At 53.6% G+C, this 19,524-nt stretch overlaps 16 protein-coding genes across 16 annotated transcripts; 12 read left to right on the top strand and 4 right to left on the bottom strand.

Annotated features, from left to right (window-relative positions):
- Positions 1-187: 187 nt before the first annotated feature.
- KNAG0A07330 (uncharacterized protein) lies at positions 188-835 on the top strand (the record flags this gene model as incomplete). Its single annotated transcript, XM_022611199.1, has 1 exon — positions 188-835. The coding sequence occupies one exon, from the start codon at positions 188-190 to the stop codon at positions 833-835; it is 648 nt and encodes a 215-aa protein (XP_022462632.1).
- A 294-nt stretch (positions 836-1,129) lies between these two features.
- Positions 1,130-2,260, top strand: OPY2 (Opy2p; the record flags this gene model as incomplete). The annotated part of the gene is made up of 1 exon (XM_022611198.1): positions 1,130-2,260. One exon carries the CDS (start codon positions 1,130-1,132, stop codon positions 2,258-2,260), a length of 1,131 nt encoding a protein of 376 aa, XP_022462631.1.
- A 648-nt stretch (positions 2,261-2,908) lies between these two features.
- TKL1 (transketolase TKL1) lies at positions 2,909-4,948 on the top strand (the record flags this gene model as incomplete). Its single annotated transcript, XM_022611197.1, has 1 exon — positions 2,909-4,948. The coding sequence occupies one exon, from the start codon at positions 2,909-2,911 to the stop codon at positions 4,946-4,948; it is 2,040 nt and encodes a 679-aa protein (XP_022462630.1).
- Positions 4,949-5,089: 141 nt separating this feature from the next.
- LTP1 (tyrosine protein phosphatase LTP1) lies at positions 5,090-5,572 on the top strand (the record flags this gene model as incomplete). Its single annotated transcript, XM_022611196.1, has 1 exon — positions 5,090-5,572. One exon carries the CDS (start codon positions 5,090-5,092, stop codon positions 5,570-5,572), a length of 483 nt encoding a protein of 160 aa, XP_022462629.1.
- Positions 5,573-5,612: 40 nt separating this feature from the next.
- Positions 5,613-7,136, bottom strand: NOT5 (CCR4-NOT core subunit NOT5; the record flags this gene model as incomplete). The annotated part of the gene is made up of 1 exon (XM_022611195.1): positions 5,613-7,136. One exon carries the CDS (start codon positions 7,134-7,136, stop codon positions 5,613-5,615), a length of 1,524 nt encoding a protein of 507 aa, XP_022462628.1.
- Positions 7,137-7,333: 197 nt separating this feature from the next.
- ASK1 (Ask1p) lies at positions 7,334-7,903 on the top strand (the record flags this gene model as incomplete). The annotated part of the gene is made up of 1 exon (XM_022611194.1): positions 7,334-7,903. The coding sequence occupies one exon, from the start codon at positions 7,334-7,336 to the stop codon at positions 7,901-7,903; it is 570 nt and encodes a 189-aa protein (XP_022462627.1).
- A 132-nt stretch (positions 7,904-8,035) lies between these two features.
- On the top strand, positions 8,036-8,317 carry MDM35 (Mdm35p; the record flags this gene model as incomplete). The annotated part of the gene is made up of 1 exon (XM_022611192.1): positions 8,036-8,317. One exon carries the CDS (start codon positions 8,036-8,038, stop codon positions 8,315-8,317), a length of 282 nt encoding a protein of 93 aa, XP_022462626.1.
- A 152-nt stretch (positions 8,318-8,469) lies between these two features.
- On the top strand, positions 8,470-9,294 carry OAR1 (3-oxoacyl-[acyl-carrier-protein] reductase (NADPH); the record flags this gene model as incomplete). Its single annotated transcript, XM_022611191.1, has 1 exon — positions 8,470-9,294. One exon carries the CDS (start codon positions 8,470-8,472, stop codon positions 9,292-9,294), a length of 825 nt encoding a protein of 274 aa, XP_022462625.1.
- Positions 9,295-9,903: 609 nt separating this feature from the next.
- TMA19 (Tma19p) lies at positions 9,904-10,407 on the top strand (the record flags this gene model as incomplete). The annotated part of the gene is made up of 1 exon (XM_022611190.1): positions 9,904-10,407. One exon carries the CDS (start codon positions 9,904-9,906, stop codon positions 10,405-10,407), a length of 504 nt encoding a protein of 167 aa, XP_022462624.1.
- An 88-nt stretch (positions 10,408-10,495) lies between these two features.
- TOA2 (transcription initiation factor IIA subunit gamma) lies at positions 10,496-10,855 on the bottom strand (the record flags this gene model as incomplete). Its single annotated transcript, XM_022611189.1, has 1 exon — positions 10,496-10,855. One exon carries the CDS (start codon positions 10,853-10,855, stop codon positions 10,496-10,498), a length of 360 nt encoding a protein of 119 aa, XP_022462623.1.
- A 153-nt stretch (positions 10,856-11,008) lies between these two features.
- Positions 11,009-12,277, top strand: MPE1 (cleavage polyadenylation factor subunit MPE1; the record flags this gene model as incomplete). The annotated part of the gene is made up of 1 exon (XM_022611188.1): positions 11,009-12,277. One exon carries the CDS (start codon positions 11,009-11,011, stop codon positions 12,275-12,277), a length of 1,269 nt encoding a protein of 422 aa, XP_022462622.1.
- A 483-nt stretch (positions 12,278-12,760) lies between these two features.
- On the top strand, positions 12,761-13,843 carry FBA1 (fructose-bisphosphate aldolase FBA1; the record flags this gene model as incomplete). The annotated part of the gene is made up of 1 exon (XM_022611187.1): positions 12,761-13,843. The coding sequence occupies one exon, from the start codon at positions 12,761-12,763 to the stop codon at positions 13,841-13,843; it is 1,083 nt and encodes a 360-aa protein (XP_022462621.1).
- A 169-nt stretch (positions 13,844-14,012) lies between these two features.
- Positions 14,013-15,152, top strand: TGL2 (triglyceride lipase; the record flags this gene model as incomplete). Its single annotated transcript, XM_022611186.1, has 1 exon — positions 14,013-15,152. The coding sequence occupies one exon, from the start codon at positions 14,013-14,015 to the stop codon at positions 15,150-15,152; it is 1,140 nt and encodes a 379-aa protein (XP_022462620.1).
- Positions 15,153-15,173: 21 nt separating this feature from the next.
- On the bottom strand, positions 15,174-15,683 carry BLI1 (Bli1p; the record flags this gene model as incomplete). Its single annotated transcript, XM_022611185.1, has 1 exon — positions 15,174-15,683. One exon carries the CDS (start codon positions 15,681-15,683, stop codon positions 15,174-15,176), a length of 510 nt encoding a protein of 169 aa, XP_022462619.1.
- An 18-nt stretch (positions 15,684-15,701) lies between these two features.
- ANR2 (Anr2p) lies at positions 15,702-17,171 on the top strand (the record flags this gene model as incomplete). The annotated part of the gene is made up of 1 exon (XM_022611184.1): positions 15,702-17,171. The coding sequence occupies one exon, from the start codon at positions 15,702-15,704 to the stop codon at positions 17,169-17,171; it is 1,470 nt and encodes a 489-aa protein (XP_022462618.1).
- A 242-nt stretch (positions 17,172-17,413) lies between these two features.
- On the bottom strand, positions 17,414-18,805 carry DCW1 (putative mannan endo-1,6-alpha-mannosidase; the record flags this gene model as incomplete). Its single annotated transcript, XM_022611183.1, has 1 exon — positions 17,414-18,805. One exon carries the CDS (start codon positions 18,803-18,805, stop codon positions 17,414-17,416), a length of 1,392 nt encoding a protein of 463 aa, XP_022462617.1.
- Positions 18,806-19,524: the final 719 nt, after the last annotated feature.

The raw sequence follows: 19,524 nt of genomic DNA, 5'->3' as shown, positions 1-19,524 counted from the left end.
CAGTCCTCCTTTTCCCAAAATTTCATCTCTTGGCTTTTCTTAAATTTAAATCTTGGTTTTCGGTGACACTAAAAAAAAGGTGCTTTAAAACAGTGTAAGAACCGGGAGAACGAACCGGCGTTTGTGACACTTTCCAATTGCTTTGCTTATATCGGAACACACACAGATATAAAACAGTCAACTAGTGATGAGCGAGAAGAACTTGCAAGACGTTGTGCGAGAGTCTGAGGCGTTACGGGAGCTGGTTGAGTCTCTTGAAATCGGCGGCGGCAGTAGAGCGTTTTGTGTGGAAAGCACAACAGCAACTAGCGATGCCCCGAATTCTACCCACACAGCAATTATTTTCCACAATTTGAGAGATAAGATACTGTCCATGTGTACCAAAACGGGGACAACGGACAGTCCGCCGCACTCCTTGCGTAAACGGAACCTGCTGCAGTTAGAGATGGTGCACCATCTGGACTCACAGACCGACAAGGAGATGCTGCAGCTATTCCCGCTCGGAGACCAAGATGTAGTGGACATAAACGTGCAGACGAAGCTCGTGCCCTACGGGAGCAAGAGCCCTGCAGCGTCATCCGCGTCCCCGCAACTGGGTGCTCTGCCCAGCCACAACAGCAACTCGCAGGGAGAGAGCTACCTATCCAGCGAGCACAGCGGACACAGCAGGGCCCGCACGCGCGCACAGAACGCGCTGAAGTACTTGACATTACGAAACAAGCACCACTGCGACTGCGAGACGGCAGAACGCGCGGCTGAGGACACGCCCGTCCGCGGCAGGTCCAGATGGAAACTTCCCCACGTCGGATTCGGCAGAAGAACAACCGCACAGTGATCGGGCCTGCTCCATATACTTATACACACTCTGTACATGCTATAACAACAATTAAAGGCACCGGACGCGAATTCAGCCATATTACGTCATTACGTAATATGCTATTTTCCATTTTCGGTAATTTTTTCGCGACACAAAAGCAGGATACTTTTATTGCTTTTTCTTGTTCTCGATGCCTCGAGGATGCGTTTCAAGAAGATTCTTGCTTTGTTGGTCCAGGATGGAAGAGATATAAACGGGCGTCTGTGTATAGTGTACTTGGGCCCAGTTGTCATTTAAGCAGGACACGGATCAATGTCTGCGATCACGCTATTCCCCTCCTCTGCTGCGGGCACGGCGACCCAGATCAGTGCGGTCCCCACGGCGACGAACTCTGCCGGGTGTGTCGTATGTAACACCACGGCGCAGTGTCCGACGTGTGGGGACGACGAGTACTGTGTGATGACGTCGCTGACGTGCCGCAAGTGTCCCGTGACGTACTGTGCGAAGAGGTCCGAGCAGGTCGGGAGCGGGATCTCCTTGAGCAACGGCAACTCCACGGGGAACAGTACCACGACGGGTTCGACCGCCGCGAGCAACAGCAGTGGAGGCAGTGTGCGTAATAATGTGGTCAGTGGTGTTGTTGGTGGTGTTGGCGCCGGTGTTTTGTTTCTGCTTGTTGTTTGGTTCTGTTACAGGTTTTATTGGAAACCCAGGAAGACGCGGTTACAAGAGGAGGCGTTCCACATCAAGAACCTCGGGGGAGACATCAGCGACGATGACGACGAGGGGGAGTTGTATGTGGATTCTGACGAGGAAGAGGAAGCGGAAGAGATGGCTGCTGCGGAGGATGCGAAACAGGCTGTCAACGTGCATGCGTACTTGCAGGCGAGTCCGCGCAATGCTGCCACGACTGCCCAACTGAGAGAGATCCAGCAACTGTCTGTCCCGGGCGACCGTGCGAGCCATGCGTCCACTGTCCGCACTGGTGCCTCCAACATTTTACCGATTGCGTTCATCCCCGGCGTGACCACTGCAGGGACCCACCCTCACCCTGCCCGTGTGTCACACCGCCTGAACACACCGGGGGACGTCCGGTCACACATCACGCTTGGGTCCTCGATATTAGAAGGGCTAGACGACGACTCGCGAAGTGTAGCCACTACGGGCAGCACGCCACGGATACGCTCCTCCCGTGCTCCACAAGAGTCGCTGACCACTGCGGTCAAGGGCGGGAGGCCGCGGCTTGTCCAGATCAACGAGGAGGACGACGACGACCGAGCCACCACTACTACGACTACTGGTTCGTTCATCCTTGATCTGGACATCCCTGAGTCGCTAGCGTCGCACAGCAACACGAGGCCGCGGCCTCCTATTCCTGCTGCGCGGCGCGGCACCCCTGACTGCGAGGACGAGGATCCATTCGGCGACCACCACGCAATGTAGCATGCAAGACACGGGGGGGCCAAGACAAGACCGTATATAAAAGCGTGTGTGCACACGTAACTGTAACCGTGTAACAATAAGGGGGCGCACCAGCCCACGTTAAGTAACTCTGCACATCTCCAGAGCAGGTATATCAATTTTCAAGATCCAATACCCCCAACTCCTAAACGATCCCCCTTTTCCGCACTACCCACTACTACTACTCCTAATATACGTCAAAGGGCCTCGAGACGTGTATAATAGGGGTAACCCCCCTATGCTTACCACACAATGGAACTCACCCAGCATCACGAGCGACGACAGCCCGCCATAACCCCGCCCCTGATCTCAGCGGCGGCCGCTGCGGCGGGTTCTGTGCGGGGGGCCGTTGATTAACTGAGCGCTCCTTTTTTCTTCGAGATTCCATTTCTCGGCTTACTCTATCCTCCTGCCACCACTACAGTCGCTCGAGCCAATTTATTATATAAACGGGAGCCAACTCTCATGAACTTACAGGTCGAGGGGAGGGAGTTGGTGCTGCTCTTGCTGTTCCTGTTTGTAGTTGTAGCTCTTTCTTTTCTCTTAGTGTTTCCCTCACTCGACACCCACATCTATATACTAGATATATATATCCACCCCCCCGCCTTACACACCCAAAGCAAGCAAATCATGTCATTCGGTGAAATTGATAAACTAGCTGTCTCCACCGCCAGACTGCTGAGTGTGGACCAGGTATGCAAGGCCAATTCCGGCCATCCAGGTGCCCCACTGGGGTTGGCGCCCGCTGCTCACGTTCTCTTCTCGCAGATGAAGATGAACCCTAAGAACCCAAACTGGGTCAACAGAGACAGGTTTGTCCTATCGAACGGTCACGCCTGTGCCCTGCTGTACTCCATGTTGCACTTGACCGGGTACGATTTCTCCATTGAGGATTTGAAGAACTTCAGACAGTTGGACTCCAGGACCCCAGGCCATCCAGAACGTGAATTGCCAGGTGTGGAGGTCACCACGGGCCCATTGGGGCAAGGTATCTGTAACGCCGTTGGTTTGGCCATTGCCCAGGCTAACTTCGCTGCTACTTACAACAAGCCAGGTTTCGAGATCTCCGATAACTACACTTACTCCTTCTGCGGTGACGGGTGTCTGCAAGAGGGTGTCTCCTCTGAGGCCTCTTCGCTTGCCGGTCACTTGAAATTGGGGAACTTGATCCTGATCTACGACGACAACAGGATCACCATCGATGGTAAGACCTCTCTGTCCTTCACTGAGGACGTCGCCAAGAGATACGAGGCTTACGGGTGGGAAGTCATCACCGTCGAGAACGGGAACGAGGACTTGGCTGGGATCGCCGCTGCGATCGCCAAGGCTAAGCAGAACAAGGAACAACCAACCATGATCAAGTTGCACACCACGATCGGGTTTGGCTCCTTGAACGCAAACACCTCCGGTGTTCACGGTTCCCCCTTGAAACCAGAGGACTTGAAGCAATTGAGACAGAAGTTTGGTTTCAACCCAGACAAGTCCTTCCAAGTGCCACAGGAAGTGTACGACTTCTACCAGAAGAAAGTGTTGCAGCCAGGTGTAGAGGCCAACAAGAAGTGGGACCAATTGTTGAAGGCGTACGAGCAGAAGTACCCTGAATTGGGCGCCGACTTGGCAAGAAGACTGGCGGGCCAATTGCCACAAGATTGGGCCGCCAAGTTGCCAACTTACACTCCAGCGGACTCCGCGTTCGCCACGAGAAAGTTGTCCGAGATCGTCTTCCAACACATCTACGACGAATTACCAGAGATGATCGGTGGGTCCGCCGATTTGACCCCATCGAACTTGACCAGATGGAAGGAGGCCGTCGACTTCCAACCACCTTCCACCGGGCTGGGTGACTTCAAGGGTAGATACCTAAGATACGGTATCAGAGAACACGGTATGGGTGCCATCATGAACGGTATCGCCGCCTTCGGTGCCAACTACAAGCCATACGGTGGTGCGTTCATGAACTTCTTGGGTTACGCCGCCGGTGCCATCAGAGTGTCCGCCCTTGCCGAGGAAAATGTCATCTGGGTCGCCACCCACGACTCCATCGGTGTCGGTGAAGATGGTCCAACGCATCAACCTATCGAGACTCTGTCCCACTTCAGAGCCATGCCAAACCTGCACGTCTTCAGACCAGCCGATGGTAACGAGGTCTCTGCCGCGTACAAAGTCGCCTTCGAGTCCACCGGGACCCCATCCGTCATCGCCTTGACAAGACAGAACTTGCCACAGTTGGAAGGTTCCTCCATCGAGAAGGCAGTCAAGGGTGGTTATGTTCTACAGGAGTGTGCCGACGCAGACATCACTTTGGCCGCCACTGGGTCCGAAGTGTCCCTGTCCGTTGAGGCCGCCAAGTTGTTGGCCGCTAAGGGCATCAAGGCTCGTATCGTCTCTCTACCAGACTTCTTGACCTTCGACAAGCAGCCACAAGAGTACAGACTGTCCGTCCTACCAGACAGAATCCCAGTCTTGTCCGTCGAAGTGCTGTCCACCTCCGGTTGGGGCAAGTACGCACACCAATCCTTCGGTCTAGACAGGTTCGGTGCCTCCGGCCCAGCTCCTCTTGTGTTCAAGAAGTTCGGGTTCACCCCAGAGGGCGTCGCCACAAGAGCGGAAAAGACCGTCGAGTTCTACAAGGGCCAAGAAGTCATCTCCCCATTGAGATGCGCCTTCTAAGCTGACCCGCAATCTCTTCGTTTACGTGTGTAGGTTATGTTAACAATATATATAAGTAAGTTATCGATGAATTATCTGAAGATTTGAGGAAAAACGTATCTGCCGTTCTAGTCTGGGTCGTTGGGTCCTCGGACGAAGTCAATGGCGAGCGAGGGGAAAATTAGCGTTGCGTTTGTGTGTCTGGGCAACATCTGCCGCTCGCCCATGGCGGAGGCCGTCTTCAAACACACGGTCAAGGAGCACGGGCTATTGGACCGGTTTGGCAAGATCGCGTCGTTCGGGACCGCGAGGTACCACGTTGGTGAACCCCCCGATGAGCGGAGCGCTGCGACGTGTCGGAACCACGGTGTGCCCGTGGACCACCGCGCGCAGCAGATCCGGAAGTCCCACTTCGACGAGTTCGATTACGTCGTGTGCATGGACGAGGCGAACTTGGGGAACTTGTTGCGGTTGAAACCTGAGGGTTCGAAAGCACGAGTCGAGCTGTTCGGGGAGTGGAATACTGGTGGGAAGTTCCGGAAAATCGTGGACGACCCGTACTACGGTGGGATCAACGGGTTCGAGTACAACTTCGAACAAGTAAGTTACTTCAGCGAGGAGTTCCTCAAGAGGGAGTTGCCGTGAACTCTTTTATGTGTGTGTGTGTATACGTATGTATGTAGAACTACAACTTCTCGAAGTCTGCCTCGTTGTACACGAAGTCCGAGTTGCAACGTCTTGCCAGCCAGGACTTCTTGTAGTCGAAGTACCGCCAGGACTCCTCCTCTGACTTGTTCATTCCTGGAGGCAGTTTCTCGATCTCTTTGTAGTACCAGCAGCGGTCCTTCTTGTTGAACTGCCAGTCCCTGTTGATGCTGAGTTCGCGTGCGGCGAGGAACTGCTCGTACGTGCCCTGGTAGTGGTAGAAGATGAAGAAGAGCGTGTCGAGGTCGAACTTTGTAAGGATCTTCGCGAGCGAGGTGTTAGCGTATATGTCGCCGCTCGTGTGGTCCCCCGGTGTCTCGAAAGTGTAGACGAACCGTATAGGTTCATTGGGGAAGAAGATCGACGTAGGGTGCGGTAATGACAGTTGTTTCCTGTAAAGGTACGGCGAGTCCGCGTCGAGGGAGTCCGGACAGTTCAACAGGGAGGACTCCAGCTGTGCGGCCATTTGCGCGGGCATCTCGTCGTGCGGCTGCACGAGCGTGTTCTTCGTGTCCAGCCAGAAGGGCAGTTCGCTGTTGAAAAGCGGGTTTTTGAACGCGCGCTTGCTGGCAAGGTCCTGGGCGATCGAGTCCTGAATCTCTTTCGACTTGTCCTGTGGGAACTGCAAGTCCGGTTGCTGTTGTTGCTGTTGTTGTTGGAGAGACGGTGTATCCCTCTCCCTCTTCTTCGACGGTGTGCGTTCCTGCTCTGTGGAGTCCGCCATGGCGATCCCTGCTGCGGTGGTCTTCTCTGGGGATGACATAACAGACGATTTCGTGGACTGTTTCTTCCTGGGGGACTTGTCCTCGCGTTTCCTGTGCGTTGGGTCCACTGCCTGCTGCGATGTACTTGTACTTTTACCCAGATCCACGTTCATGTCCTGGTACACGGTCTCGTACTCTACGAAATCTGGTTCCTCGTTGTTGTCCACGTAGTAACTGATATCCTCTTGGAATTCCGCGACTGTATCCGGGTCGATCCCATCGTTCTGTAGCAACTTGAGAACATGTTCCAAATGAGCGATATGGAACTCGTGTCGCGCGCACTGCTGCGAATCCTGAGTCGCCTCATGCCTCTCCAATTGCGTGTGTAGTTGCTCTATACACCTCTGCACGAACTGCATCTGCTCTCTTTTCTGTAACTCCCGCGGGTCCCTCGTAATATCTGGGTTCAGCAACGCCTCCTTCGAGAACTGTTTCGTCTTCATGAGTCTCTCTACGGTCTTGAACCGCTCCATCCCATGCTCTATGGCGCGCCTGTTCTCCAACAGTAGCGGCGCCCGGTCCTTGCAGTCGTCCTTCGCAAGCCACGTCTTGATCTGCTCCCTGTGCTTCTGCAGCTTCTTGATCTCCCGCTTTAGATCTCCTTCGAGCTTCTCCCTATACGACCCGTTCTCCGCATCAGTCGCCTGAAACTTCGCATACACCTCCTCGTAGTCGTCTAGCCCCTCGCGCACCCGCTTCAGCAGCTTGTCAATATCCTGCTGCAACTTCCTCTGCGACATGGTGCTACCGAGCGTGCAAGCAACGAACAGCACCAGCAACACAGACACCAACTGTCGTCGCAGGCTTCACCGTCTTCTCTTCAAATGAAGGTCTTCAACTTCACGAGATTCGGGTAACCACTTCGATTTAGAGGTGTTGTTGTTGAAGACTGTGACGGTGTTGATGGTTACTGCTATCTCTTGGTCACCAAGAGGGCATGCACGCGACGGTGGAGGAGTTGGACCAGGAGATCGTTGCTGAGTTGCAACGGATTGACGCGAACTTCGGACACTGCTTCGCGCGGCTCACGCGGGACGTGATCCCGCGGGTGCGGCGGTACGGCGAGTTGCTGGACGAGGTTCTGCAGGGCACGCGCTGGCTCGCGGAGTTGTTCCAACACACCGCGGAGGTGAACCTGCTGGGACCCGGGGAGGATACGTCTGGGGCCCCTGTTGCTGGCGGAGGTACTAGTATATTCCCAGAGGACGCACCAAACACAACCTCGACAGGGCAGATCTTGCAGTTCCCGGACTCGAGCGATGATGAGGCGGAGAGGGTTGCTCCGCCGCCCTCTGCGTCCACTGAGGACGACGACGCCGGCGGCAGCACGCTGCAGAGGCAGAGCAAGAAGCGCAAGATCTCGCTGCTGTTGCAGCAGGAGTACGCGTCGAGTTCGAGCGCCGTGCCCTCGCCGCAGCGGGGGTCCTCGCATCGACACCCACGAGGCGAAGACGACGGCGACGCGCTCTTCAGCTCGCCGGACACGCTGCGGTTCCCGACCAAGTAGCCGGGACCAGGGTCGTCCTCGGGGCGTCTTTACCCGGGAAACCGTCGCCGACTTCGACTTCGACGACGTTGAAGTCCAAGGTGATGTCTACTGGTTGAGTGATTGCACCTGGTGCCACTGGCAGAGAGAGACATGGGCAGTGCGATGTCAGCGAGTTTTGCGCCGGAGTGCACTCCGCTGAAGAAGCGGTACGACAGCTGTTTCAACGAGTGGTACAGCGAGCAGTTCTTGAAGGGCCGGTCCGTCGAGAACCCGTGTTCCAAGGAGTGGTACGCTTACTCTGCGTGTGTAGATGCGAACCTCGTCAAGGAGGGGATCAAGCCGGCATTGGACGATGCGCGCAGGGAGGCGCCCTTTGAGAAGGGCGGGGAGTTGCAAGAGCGAGAGCAGGGGAAAGAGCAAGAGAAGAAGTGACCGCATCTGTAACGACTTGCAATACTGTGCTCCCCCCACATACGTCCATACCTGTAAATACTACACGTTCATCACTCGTCTGAACAGTTATATAATCTGATGCAAACTACTTCTCCTACAACTACAACTACCACTTCTAGTACAACCAAGCAATGGAGCCCGTAGCGATAGTGACTGGAGCGACACGAGGGATCGGACAGGCCGTGGTACGGGAGTTGTCCCGGCATGGCCTTAGTTGTATCGCGGTCGGGTCCTCCTGGGATTCCGCACGGAGGGTCGCACCAGGATCGCACCTCCACTTCACGACTCACTCGCAGAGACACACCGCGCTAGCGGTGGACCTTGCGCAGTGGCCGCAGTGGACACGAGGGACACGTTCAAGGGCGTTCGTTGGCGCAGTGAGGACAACTGCGAGGAGGGGGAGGTTCTCGCTGTTCCCGCGCGCACGACGGGGGCAAGATGCCCAGTACGTCAACTTGCTTGTGAACTGTGCTGGTGTGACACAGCGGGCACTTAGCGTCAACACTCCAGCGGAGGTCGCCCAGAGGATCGTCAACGTTAACCTCATGAGTATGTTCACACTGTGTAACGTGGCGACGAAACATATGATCCGGGCTGGGAGGCGCCGGGGCAGTTCTCTACTGGAAGTTACACCGAGCCCCTGTATCATCAATGTGTCTTCGTTGCTGGGGGAGACAGGGCACGCGTTACCTGGGACGAGCGTCTACGCAGCGACGAAGGCGGCCATCACGCAGTATACGGCTGCGATTGCACAGGAAACGGCCACTTGGGGGGTTCGAGCGTTGAGTATCGCACCGGGCGTAGTATCAGACACGGATATGGTTCGTGGACTCGACCAAGCCGCGCGAGAACAACTCGTGCAGGCACTTATGGGACTCCCGGAGTGCACCACGGAGGATATCGCCCGACAAGTCTGGTCCATGTACGAGGGGGAGTCTCAGTCTGGCTCACTGTGAGTCAATCAACACTTGAGTTGGTCAAGCATCATCCTAGACAAACATCTGATCCAATTGAGTCCGTCTACTGTCCCCACATCATTTCAGTCAAGCATATGGTCCAATTGAGCCAATGTCTCTATCAATTATCTCATTCAATTGAATCAATCAACCACCTCAACCATTTACCAAATTGGGTAAGTCGATTGTCCCCACATCATCTCAGTAAAACATCTGATCTAATAGAGCCAATCGACCTCTCCACAACTTCTCAGTTAATCATATGGTTAAATTGAGCCCGTCAACTGACCGTCCCTAGACAACTATCTCACCCAATTGAATCAGCCAATCTCCTAAATTGATCCAGTCGACCGTTCCGTCCAATTGAGTCCATCAGTACGTTCCCATGGTCCCCATCGCCGCCATCACCTGGCTATCGCCGTGTCCTGCCCCGACATCACCTCTCACGAAATGAAAATTTTCAGTTATTTTTTTTTCAGTGAAAATTTTTTTTATTTAAAAGTCATCGGGTTCTTGCGCTGTTGACCGCTGGGAGTGTTGTAACGAATTGTCATAGTTTTTGTCATTGGCTCACTCACACACTCACCCACACATTCCCATCCACACGCCATGAAGATCTACAAAGACATTATTTCCAACGATGAGCTTTTGTCCGACGCTTACGACCTGCAACTGGTCGACGGCGTCATCTACGAGGCCGACTGTGTGCGATGGTCAAAGTCGGTGGGGACAACATCGATATCGGTGCCAACCCATCCGCTGAAGCCGGTGACGAGGACCTTGAAGAAGGTGCTGAGATTGTCAACAACGTTGTTCACTCTTTCAGATTGCAGCCAACTGCTTTCGACAGAAGTCTTCTTGACCTACATCAAGGGCTACATGAAGTCCATCAAGGCCAAGTTGCAAGAGTCTAACCCAGACGAGGTTGCCACTTTCGAGAAGGGTGCGCAGACCTACGTCAAGAAGGTCATTGGTTCCTTCAAGGACTGGGAGTTCTACACCGGTGAGTCCATGGACCCAGATGCCATGATCTTGATGTTGAACTACCGTGAGGACGGTACCACCCCATTCGTCGCCATGTGGAAGCACGGTGTCGTCGAGGAGAAGATCTAAGGAGAGAGGGAACCCCCCCTTCTTTCAGAACCAAAATATATCCTTACGTATACTATATAATATTACACACATACGTTGTTATGTATCGCTAGTCGCTCTTTTTGGAATTACAGGCGACGATCCTCAGTTTATCGACTTTGATGGCGTCGTTGGCCCCATTGTTGCCCGCGCCGTTCCCCGTGTTCTCGACGGTCACGTTACAGTTTTTGACGATGAAAGTCCACACGTCGTCGCAGAACCCGTACGTGTCGAGGTCCCCCTTCACGGTGAGTTTGGACCCCGTGTTGTCCCTGAGGTTCTCTGCGACCACTTTGTCGAACGTCTCCAGGACGCGCATCGCAAGCGACGCCTCGATCCGCCCGTCGCTGATCAGCGTGTCCAGCGCGTCCACCAGACTGTTCCCGATCGTGCTACGCCGGTACAGCTCGTAGTACCCAGGCACACCCATCCTTGTCTCCTTTGCGATGCAGCAGCTCGTGTTGTGTTCGTCCTTGTGTTGGGGCACTTCCTCTATATTAAAATAAATATTGTAATTCAAAGAGGGACCGATGCATCGGGTCCCGAGAGCGGTAGTTCGTCGCGAGTAGCAGCCCCCCGAGCGATGAGCAGCACTATATTCTACAGGTTCAAGTCGCAGAAGGGCACGTCGCGGATCCTGTTTGACGGGACCGGGCTGACCGTGTTCGAGTTGAAGCGGGACATCATACAGGAGAACCGGTTGGGCGACGGGACGGACTTCCAACTGCGCGTGTACAACCCTGACACGATGGAGGAGTACGACGAGGACCAGGCTGTGATCCCCCGGTCGTCCAACGTTGTTGCCCGGCGGTCCCCCGCCGTGAGGGCCGTGTCGGTGCACTCCAGGGCGAGACCCGGCGGTGCCGCTGCCGCCGCTGGTGGGAACGCGGCGCGGTACGTCACTGGGAAACCGCGCGTGTTCGCCAGGAGGGGCAACGCTGCTGCTACTAGCACTACGACGCAAGAGGCAACCCCCAGTGGTGTCACTGAGGAGGAGCGGATCGCCAACATGTTTGCCACGCAGGAGAACCAGTGGGAACAAACGCAACAGGCGATGTCTGGACAAACGCCCGTGTTCTTCCGGTCCGGCGGTGGCGGTGGCGCTGGTGGTGCAGGGCACGGTGACGACGGCCCACCACCACCCGGATACATGTGCTACCGGTGTGGTGCCAAGGACCACTGGATCAAGAACTGCCCCACGAACAACGACCCTAACTTCGAGGGGAAACGGATCCGGCGGACCACGGGTATCCCGAAGAAATTCCTCAAGAGTGTAGAGATCGACCCCTCGACGATGACCCCGGAGGAGATGTCTCAACGCAAGATCATGATCACCGACGAGGGGAAATTTGTCGTACAAGTCGCTGACCAGCACTCCTGGGAGGACTACCAGCGGAAACAGCAGAAAGTCGCTGCACCGGCGGATCTGTCCGTGTGGGCCCCCGGGAGGTTCCCCGATCTGCCTACAGAGCTGAAATGCCCCATCACGGGCGGGCTGTTGAGGGACCCAGTCCGCACAAGCCACTGTTGCAAGAGGGCGTTCAGCAAGACAGCAATCGAGGACACCCTGCTCGAAACGGACTTCGTGTGCCCCGGATGCGGCGCCCAGGACACCCTACTGGACTCACTGGAGCCTGACAAGACGCTACAGGCGGAGGCAGCCGCATTCCTGCAGAGGGAGACCGCCCAGGGTCCAGAGGGAGCCGGCGACGCCAGCGCCAAGCGGCTGAGGCTGGACCCTGCTGCCCCCACCGCCGGCAGCACGGGCCCGGGCCCGGTCCCGCCCGCCTTCGCGCTGCCGCCGTTCCCGCTGTTCCCGCTGCCGCCGTTCATGCCGCGCGGGCAGAAGTAGCCGCACCCAGACACCCGGGGTTCCGGTTCCGGTTCGCGTTGCGGCGCCGCCCGCTCTGTTTTTTAGAGGAAGCCCGCGGGCAGCCTCTATCTGCAAGAGTGGAAGCCCGGCGGGGCGTCACGCGGCGGCTTCCACTGCCCGTGGGGACACGCACTGCGGGCACCGTCAGCGTCTCTGCGAAGAGATGCGCAGAGACGCGCAGAGATCGAGTGAGAGAGTTTGAGAGGGCTTGTGTGACGAGCTTGTGGTTGGTTGGCTGGAGGGAGAATGGACTGCGAGGGAGAGGGACAGGTGAGCGAGAGCGGTTGAAGTAGTGAGTGGGAAGTGGGTCCGCATCGCTCTATAAATATAAGACGTTTGTTCAAGTTACAGTTCCGTTCTGTTCTCTTCTGTGTCGCTTTTTCCTGTTGGGAGTTGTTCTTTCTGCTGTTTTCCCTTCCAAGATACCAACCTACTACAGTTCAATACCATATACAATCTAAAATGGGTATCCTAGACGTTATCAAGAGAAAGTCCGGTGTCATTGTCGGTGACGATGTCCACGCTTTGTTCCAGTATGCAAAGGAGAACAAGTTCGCCATCCCAGCCATCAACGTGACCTCCTCTTCCACTGCCGTCGCCGCCATGGAAGCCGCCAGAGACAACAAGTGTCCAATCATCTTGCAGACCTCCAACGGTGGTGCCGCCTACTTCGCCGGTAAGGGTGTCTCCAACGACGGCCAGAACGCCTCCATCCAGGGTTCCATCGCCGCCGCCCACTACATCAGAGCCATCGCCCCAGCCTACGGTATCCCAGTCGTCCTTCACTCCGACCACTGTGCCAAGAAGTTGTTGCCATGGTACGACGGTATGATCGCCGCCGACGAGGCCTACTTCAAGCAGCACGGCGAGCCTCTGTTCTCCTCCCACATGTTGGACTTGTCCGAGGAGACCGACGAGGAGAACATCGGCACCTGTGTCAAGTACTTCAAGAAGATGGCCGCCATGGGCCAATGGTTGGAAATGGAGATCGGTATCACCGGTGGTGAGGAGGACGGTGTCAACAACGAGTCCGTCGACAAGGACTCCTTGTACACCAAGCCAGAACAGGTCTACAACGTCTTCAAGGCCTTGCAGCCAATCTCTCCAAACTTCTCCATCGCCGCCGCCTTCGGTAACGTCCACGGTGTCTACGCCGGCACCATGGCTTTGAGACCAGAGATCCTGGCCGAGCACCAGAAGTACACCGCCGAGCAGATCGGTGTCCCAGCCGAGAGCAAGCCTTTGTTCTTGGTCTTCCACGGTGGGTCTGGTTCCACCAAGGAGCAATTCCAAACCGGTATCGACAACGGTGTCGTCAAGGTCAACCTGGACACCGACTGTCAGTACGCCTACTTGAAGGGTATCAGAGACTACGTCCTAAACAAGAAGGACTACATCATGTCCATGGTCGGTAACCCAACCGGTCCAGACTCTCCAAACAAGAAGTACTTCGACCCAAGAGTCTGGGTCAGAGAAGGTGAGAAGACCATGTCCGTCAGAATTGCCGAGGCCTTCGACGTCTTCAACACCAAGGACACTTTGTAAGTGTAACCGTGTGCCAGGAGAAACAGTTATCTATCTATACCTCCATCATGCCGTATTTAACTATACTCAATAAAAACTATGTATAAACCATTTTTTTTAACGCTTATTATCAAAAGAAGATGCGTAACAGATCCCAGCTCAAGTCCCCTCTTCCCACACCCACAAGGACATGTTCAGCACGTTATGGAACGCGTTTACACCACACCCTAAGGGACCCACTAAACAACTCCCCCCCGCCTCGTTGAACGCAATTGCCGCCCACACAGAGGACCCCACGGTCAAAGCGTTCGCAGCATGCTACGACGACAACTGCACCCCACGGGACACAGTGATCGACTCGCTCCCGACGATAGAGTCGTACCGGGCTCCCAAATACCCGATCGTGCTGTGTCATGGACTTTCAGGGTTCGACCGGCTCATCTTGATCCCCTCGCTCCGAAACCTCATCAACTTGATCCTACAACATATCCACTCGAACAACGCGGACCACTTCATGGACAAAGAGGAGTCCGCAGAGCAGCCAGGTGGGGATCTCGTCACCGTGGACTACTGGATCGGTATCAGAGAGTTGCTAGAGAAGAACGGATGCACGGTGCTCACCGCTAGGGTCCCCAGTTTCGGCAGTATCGAGGAAAGAGCCGCGGCGCTCCATGGGATCCTGAAGAGGAAGACCGCTGAGCAATTGGGGTCTACGCGGGACCCACCGACGGAGAAACACCCGGCCCGTGTCAACCTCATCGCTCACTCGATGGGCGGGCTCGACGCCAGGTACTTGATCTCCAGGATCCCCAGCAGCGAGAAGAACTACGAAGTCGTTTCGCTGACCGCGATATCCACACCACACCAGGGGTCCGAGATGGCAGACTTCGTCGTCGAGAACTTCCAACTCATGAAGACGCTCCTCGCGAAGAAACAACCAGTGTTGCCCATCTGCTTCTACCAGCTGACGACGAACTACATGCGCCACTTCTTCAACCTTGTGACACCGGACGACCCGGCGGTACACTACTTCTCTTACGGGTCCAACTTCACTCCGAAATGGTACAGCGTGTTCAACATGTCCTGGCAGGTCATCTACGAAAGGTCCGGCGGCCAGGACAACGACGGGATGGTCACCGTGCAGAGCGCACACTGGGGGGAGTACATGGGCACTTTGCATAACATGGACCACTTGGACGTCATCAACTGGCAGAACAAGTTGATCAGGAATAACGGTCTTGCACAGGCGGGCCCGCTGCAACACCCACCGATCGACATCTTACAATTCTACTTAACAATTACACACAATCTGGCACAGCGAGGGTTTTGATTGCAAGGTGACAACCCGCTCTCAGGTCCCACCAGCGGGCTTCCTTTGCTGCCGTTTCAAGTTGAGCTCCTCTAGGAATTCCTCCATTTCACCGCATAGCCGTTCCATCGAGTCCAATTGCAATTCCAGCTCACCAATCCGTTGCGAGTACTGCTCCTTCAACATTTGGACCCGTTCCAACTCCGCAGAGTCCTTCAATTGTACTGAACTGGTGATCTCCCTCGCAACAACTCGTTGGACTCTGTCCGCTCGTTGAACGTGGAAATCGCCTCTACGGACCGCGTGTCGACGAACTCTTGCAGACCGCCCACCAACGCATCGATGTCCCGTCCAATGCTCCTCCCAGAACCCGTCTCGACCATCAGGGCGACACGCGACTGCTAATGGGGTGCATCGCAAGGGACTGAGGGCACAGCACACACAAATAAGGTGTAAAAATTGACGAAAATTTTGTTCAAAAGTGCACGTACTGAAGAAGTAAATGATATCGCAACCAGATAAGAAGTTTGGCTCAGAAACCTTCAAAACCATCCAGGAATAACAACATAGATGACGAACAGTAAACCGGTTGTGCCGCTTCGCGGAGTGTTTCTGAGTAAATTCGATATGAGGCGTGGTAACGTCGTCGAGTGGTCCGTCGATTGCTCGCCCTTTGCCAGTCTCGAGTTCAAATCGATGCCGTCCGGGATCCACGACGTGACGGACGACTCGATCAGTTTCGTTGCAAAGGACAATACAGAGGGGAAGTACTATCTCGGGGTTGCGTTCTACAAGCAGAACGGGTTCGATATTATGGCCGATGGAAAACAACTCGATAGGAGCAAAGTGCACATGTATTCCCTAGGGGTGATACTCGACGTCGAGTACGACAGCGAGCGGGGGACAAAACAGGGACCGTTTACAGAGTATGGACACTACTATATCAACAAGCTGGAATCTTTGTTGAACGCTTGGTTTACAGCCAACGATGTGAAGAATACAGACTCATTCAAGGATTTCTACGAGAGCCATGCTAGGGACAAAGATATTACTACGTTAGAATTGGGGGTAGAGAGTCAGATTCCAATGATTCATTACTTGTACCACTGGATCAAGAGACTGGGGCCCCTGATTTTCACACTCTGGAAATCTTGTCTACTGAATGAAAGGATATTGATCTTGAACCCGTCAGGAGACCGTATAGGTACCGTTAACGCTTTATGCTACTGTCTCTCACTGATCTCTCAGAGTTGTAAACTGGGGAGCAAGACGAAATCACCCTTATTATTGTACACCATCGGTACTGCCGACCTGGAAAACATGAAGAGTATCCTTCAGGCTAAGCGTGGCAGGGGTTACATCGCCTGCACAAGCGATGAGTTGCTCCCATACAAACACGAGATCTATGACAAAGTGCTGAGGGTAAATTCCATATGGATTGACGATGAAGAGGACGAATTGAACTGCGACGTTGTCGATGAGAGCAAGAAGTTGAAAATCTTGGACAACAAGGGGAAGCAGATCCGTGCCACACCATACGAGCTGGAATTATACGAACTCATGTTGAACACGGTACTGAGGGAGGGAATAACTAATCTGGACAGATTTAAATACCAACTGCTAGTGGAACCTGTATCTTGGTACCAATATCTTGTCGACACGGCGTATTTTTTTGGTACTGTCGGATACGTTCAACCGTTCTTCCATATCACCGCAGACAATGTGTGTCTCCCGGATACGTCCGTGGATGTAGACGACTTCAATGCGAATGCAGACGTCCTCCTAGCAAAGTCCGTCCAAGGTTATTTCTACGACAAAACGGCACATATATACAACACCTTGCAATCAATTATCGCAACGCAGAGTGTGGACCCCGCCATAGGCGATGGGGTCGTTATACTACCACAGGAAATGAAAGAACTGACTCTGGACTGTTTCAGTGCCCAGGATTACGAATTTATTGCTGAGATCGGTAAGAAATGGTTCGATAAGGAGATTGTTGTCAATGGAGGCGCGGATTACTTGAAATTGGCTTGTTAGAAAAGTCTGTGACTTTGAAGCAGCAAGGAAAAGAGAGAGTGAAAGAAGAAGAGGGAGCAACTCTCCAGATAACAGATACGTAATAGTAAATACAATAAGGATGTTGACAGAAAAAGAAAGTATAAGAGTATTTAAGGATAGTGTTAATAACGTACAATAGTTCATTTTAAAAGAAAAGAACAAAGTGCAAAGGCAAATATGGTGTTCGTGGTTGTTGCCATGTTCGCCTCTCCCACTCTATTTCATTCTTGTTTTCTTAGAACACTAGCCACAATGCACACGATACGATTGAAATACCGATGATGGCAGTGATGATACCGGCACCTGCCCGAGACCCTTTTGTGATATGCAATGGGGACAAGTTGGTTGGGTATGCTTCCGTACCAGCGGCTGGACTCCCCCTTAGACGAACCACCATTGGTTGCAGTGTAAGGGGCCGGTTTCATAAGTGCTCTCGTGTTCAGAATACACTCCAAGGCAGACATTTGCTCACCGAGACCGTACATCCCATCCCAGCCATCCTTGAACCAGTTCAACCCACAGGTATGACCATCGTAACCACCGCTGCACGATTTACCAGCTGCAACGGCCGAAGTGTTCAACCAGCCCATGATCTGCGTTCTCGTCTCGGGGACCAACTGGGCAGTCAACCCCAAGAAACGGGAGAAGTATGCCTTGAAGGACCGTTGATCGTTGTTACAAGTCAATGCTGCTTGACAAGCAGCCTCGTACATTATACCGGTGGTGGAGTTGAAAAACACTTGCGCTGCGGTCACCAGTTTTTTCGTTCTGTTATGCCAAACTTCGTCACCAGTGAAGTTGTACAAGTAGGCGGACCCGGCCAGCAACAGCCCATGGTTGTACGTCCATTGGTATTGTGTCACTGTGCTACAGTTGTCGTTTGCATCCACACCGTCGTACACAAACATGTACGTGCTATTAGAGATGACGTGGACGTCCCACATCCAATCGTAAACTTTTTCCGCCCAATCGACGTAACTTTGATTCCCTGTGTACCTTGCCAATCTTGATGCCATGTGGAACAGGGCACCGTTGGAGACTGTATTTTTGTAATCGTAACCAGAGTTCCAGTTGAAAATCTGCCATCTTAACCCACCGCCGCAGGACTCCGTATCCCAACGAAGTGCCATGGTGTTGAAAACGGCCTGCGCCAAGTACAACCACTGTGGTTTATCCTCGGGTGGGTTTGTGAAATTTCTTTCCGCTGCGGTCATCGCTGCGATCCCCCAAAAAGCTTGATCATCGTTACCTTCCGTGGTCGATTGATTCAACGGGATGTAGTTGTTGTGCTCACCGGTCTGGTGCAGCATTGCGCTCATGATCTGGGAGTCATACGTGTCGTTATCCATAAACCACGAGTAATCTAGCATGGACCCCCATGCACCACCGGCTTCCCACCAGTAGTACGGATCAGCGAACATACCCACCGTTTTCCCATACTGTTCACCGGTGTAGTAGTCCATCAAACCGTACGCGATCAGCGAGGTAGCATTCCTTATCGAGTCCAAATTGTCCAAGTCTATATCCAACGCGGCAACTTTGGAGACGACCGCACTCAACGCCAACAGCACCGAGACGGTACTCGTCCCCATCTTACAACTGGAAAACTGCATCGACTAGAGAAGTGAGAAAATGCGGAATCAAAAAAAACAAACAGAGCAGTCTAGCAACTAGTATCTCCTCGAGAGTATAACCTGTTCCGATTTAGAGAGCCAGGGAGAGAAACACAGAAGAGAAGTAACGTCTAAGCCAGCTCTTTTTCTTTCCGTATGCTATTTCTGTCGTTTCAGCGTCAAAGCAACTAGAAAGCGAGTAAACAACCGAGATTTGCAAGTACACGCAGATGGAAACACAAGCAAAACCCCTCGATCACTTCAACAAACGTACTCTTCGTCTCTTACAGGCTCCTGTACTGTATACCGAGGCGCGACGACTAAACTACTCACTGTTCTAAAAAAAAAGAACGAGAAGATGATCGGAAAACCTCGAAACCTTGAGCTGTGGCCGGGTAACGGTAGGCTTTTTTACAGTTTCCTTTTTGGGACATGGTCTGGGGGTTGGGGAAAAAGTGCCCCACCGATCCTCGCTGTTGGTTTCCGTATTTAAACAGTGTATGTTAAAGGCAGTAGTTTAGCGAGTCTCGCTGACGGCTGCCGTTCACGGTATTTGTTTGTTAATGGAAGCTACTAGCGAAGGTGTGAAAACAAACACGAAAAAATAAAAATAAATCAAGAGATGAATCAATTAACGCGTTCTACGTAGATGAGTGACACTTTACGCAAAGCAAGCCAGAGTTCGATACTACAATAACGAGTTTGTCTGGTGTAAAAGC

Source organism: Huiozyma naganishii, chromosome 1 (genome assembly GCF_000348985.1).
Source record: "Huiozyma naganishii CBS 8797 chromosome 1, complete genome".
Classification (NCBI taxonomy): domain Eukaryota; kingdom Fungi; phylum Ascomycota; class Saccharomycetes; order Saccharomycetales; family Saccharomycetaceae; genus Huiozyma; species Huiozyma naganishii.
Note: the sequence above shows the minus strand (reverse complement) of the source record. Positions and strands in the feature narration are given on the sequence as shown.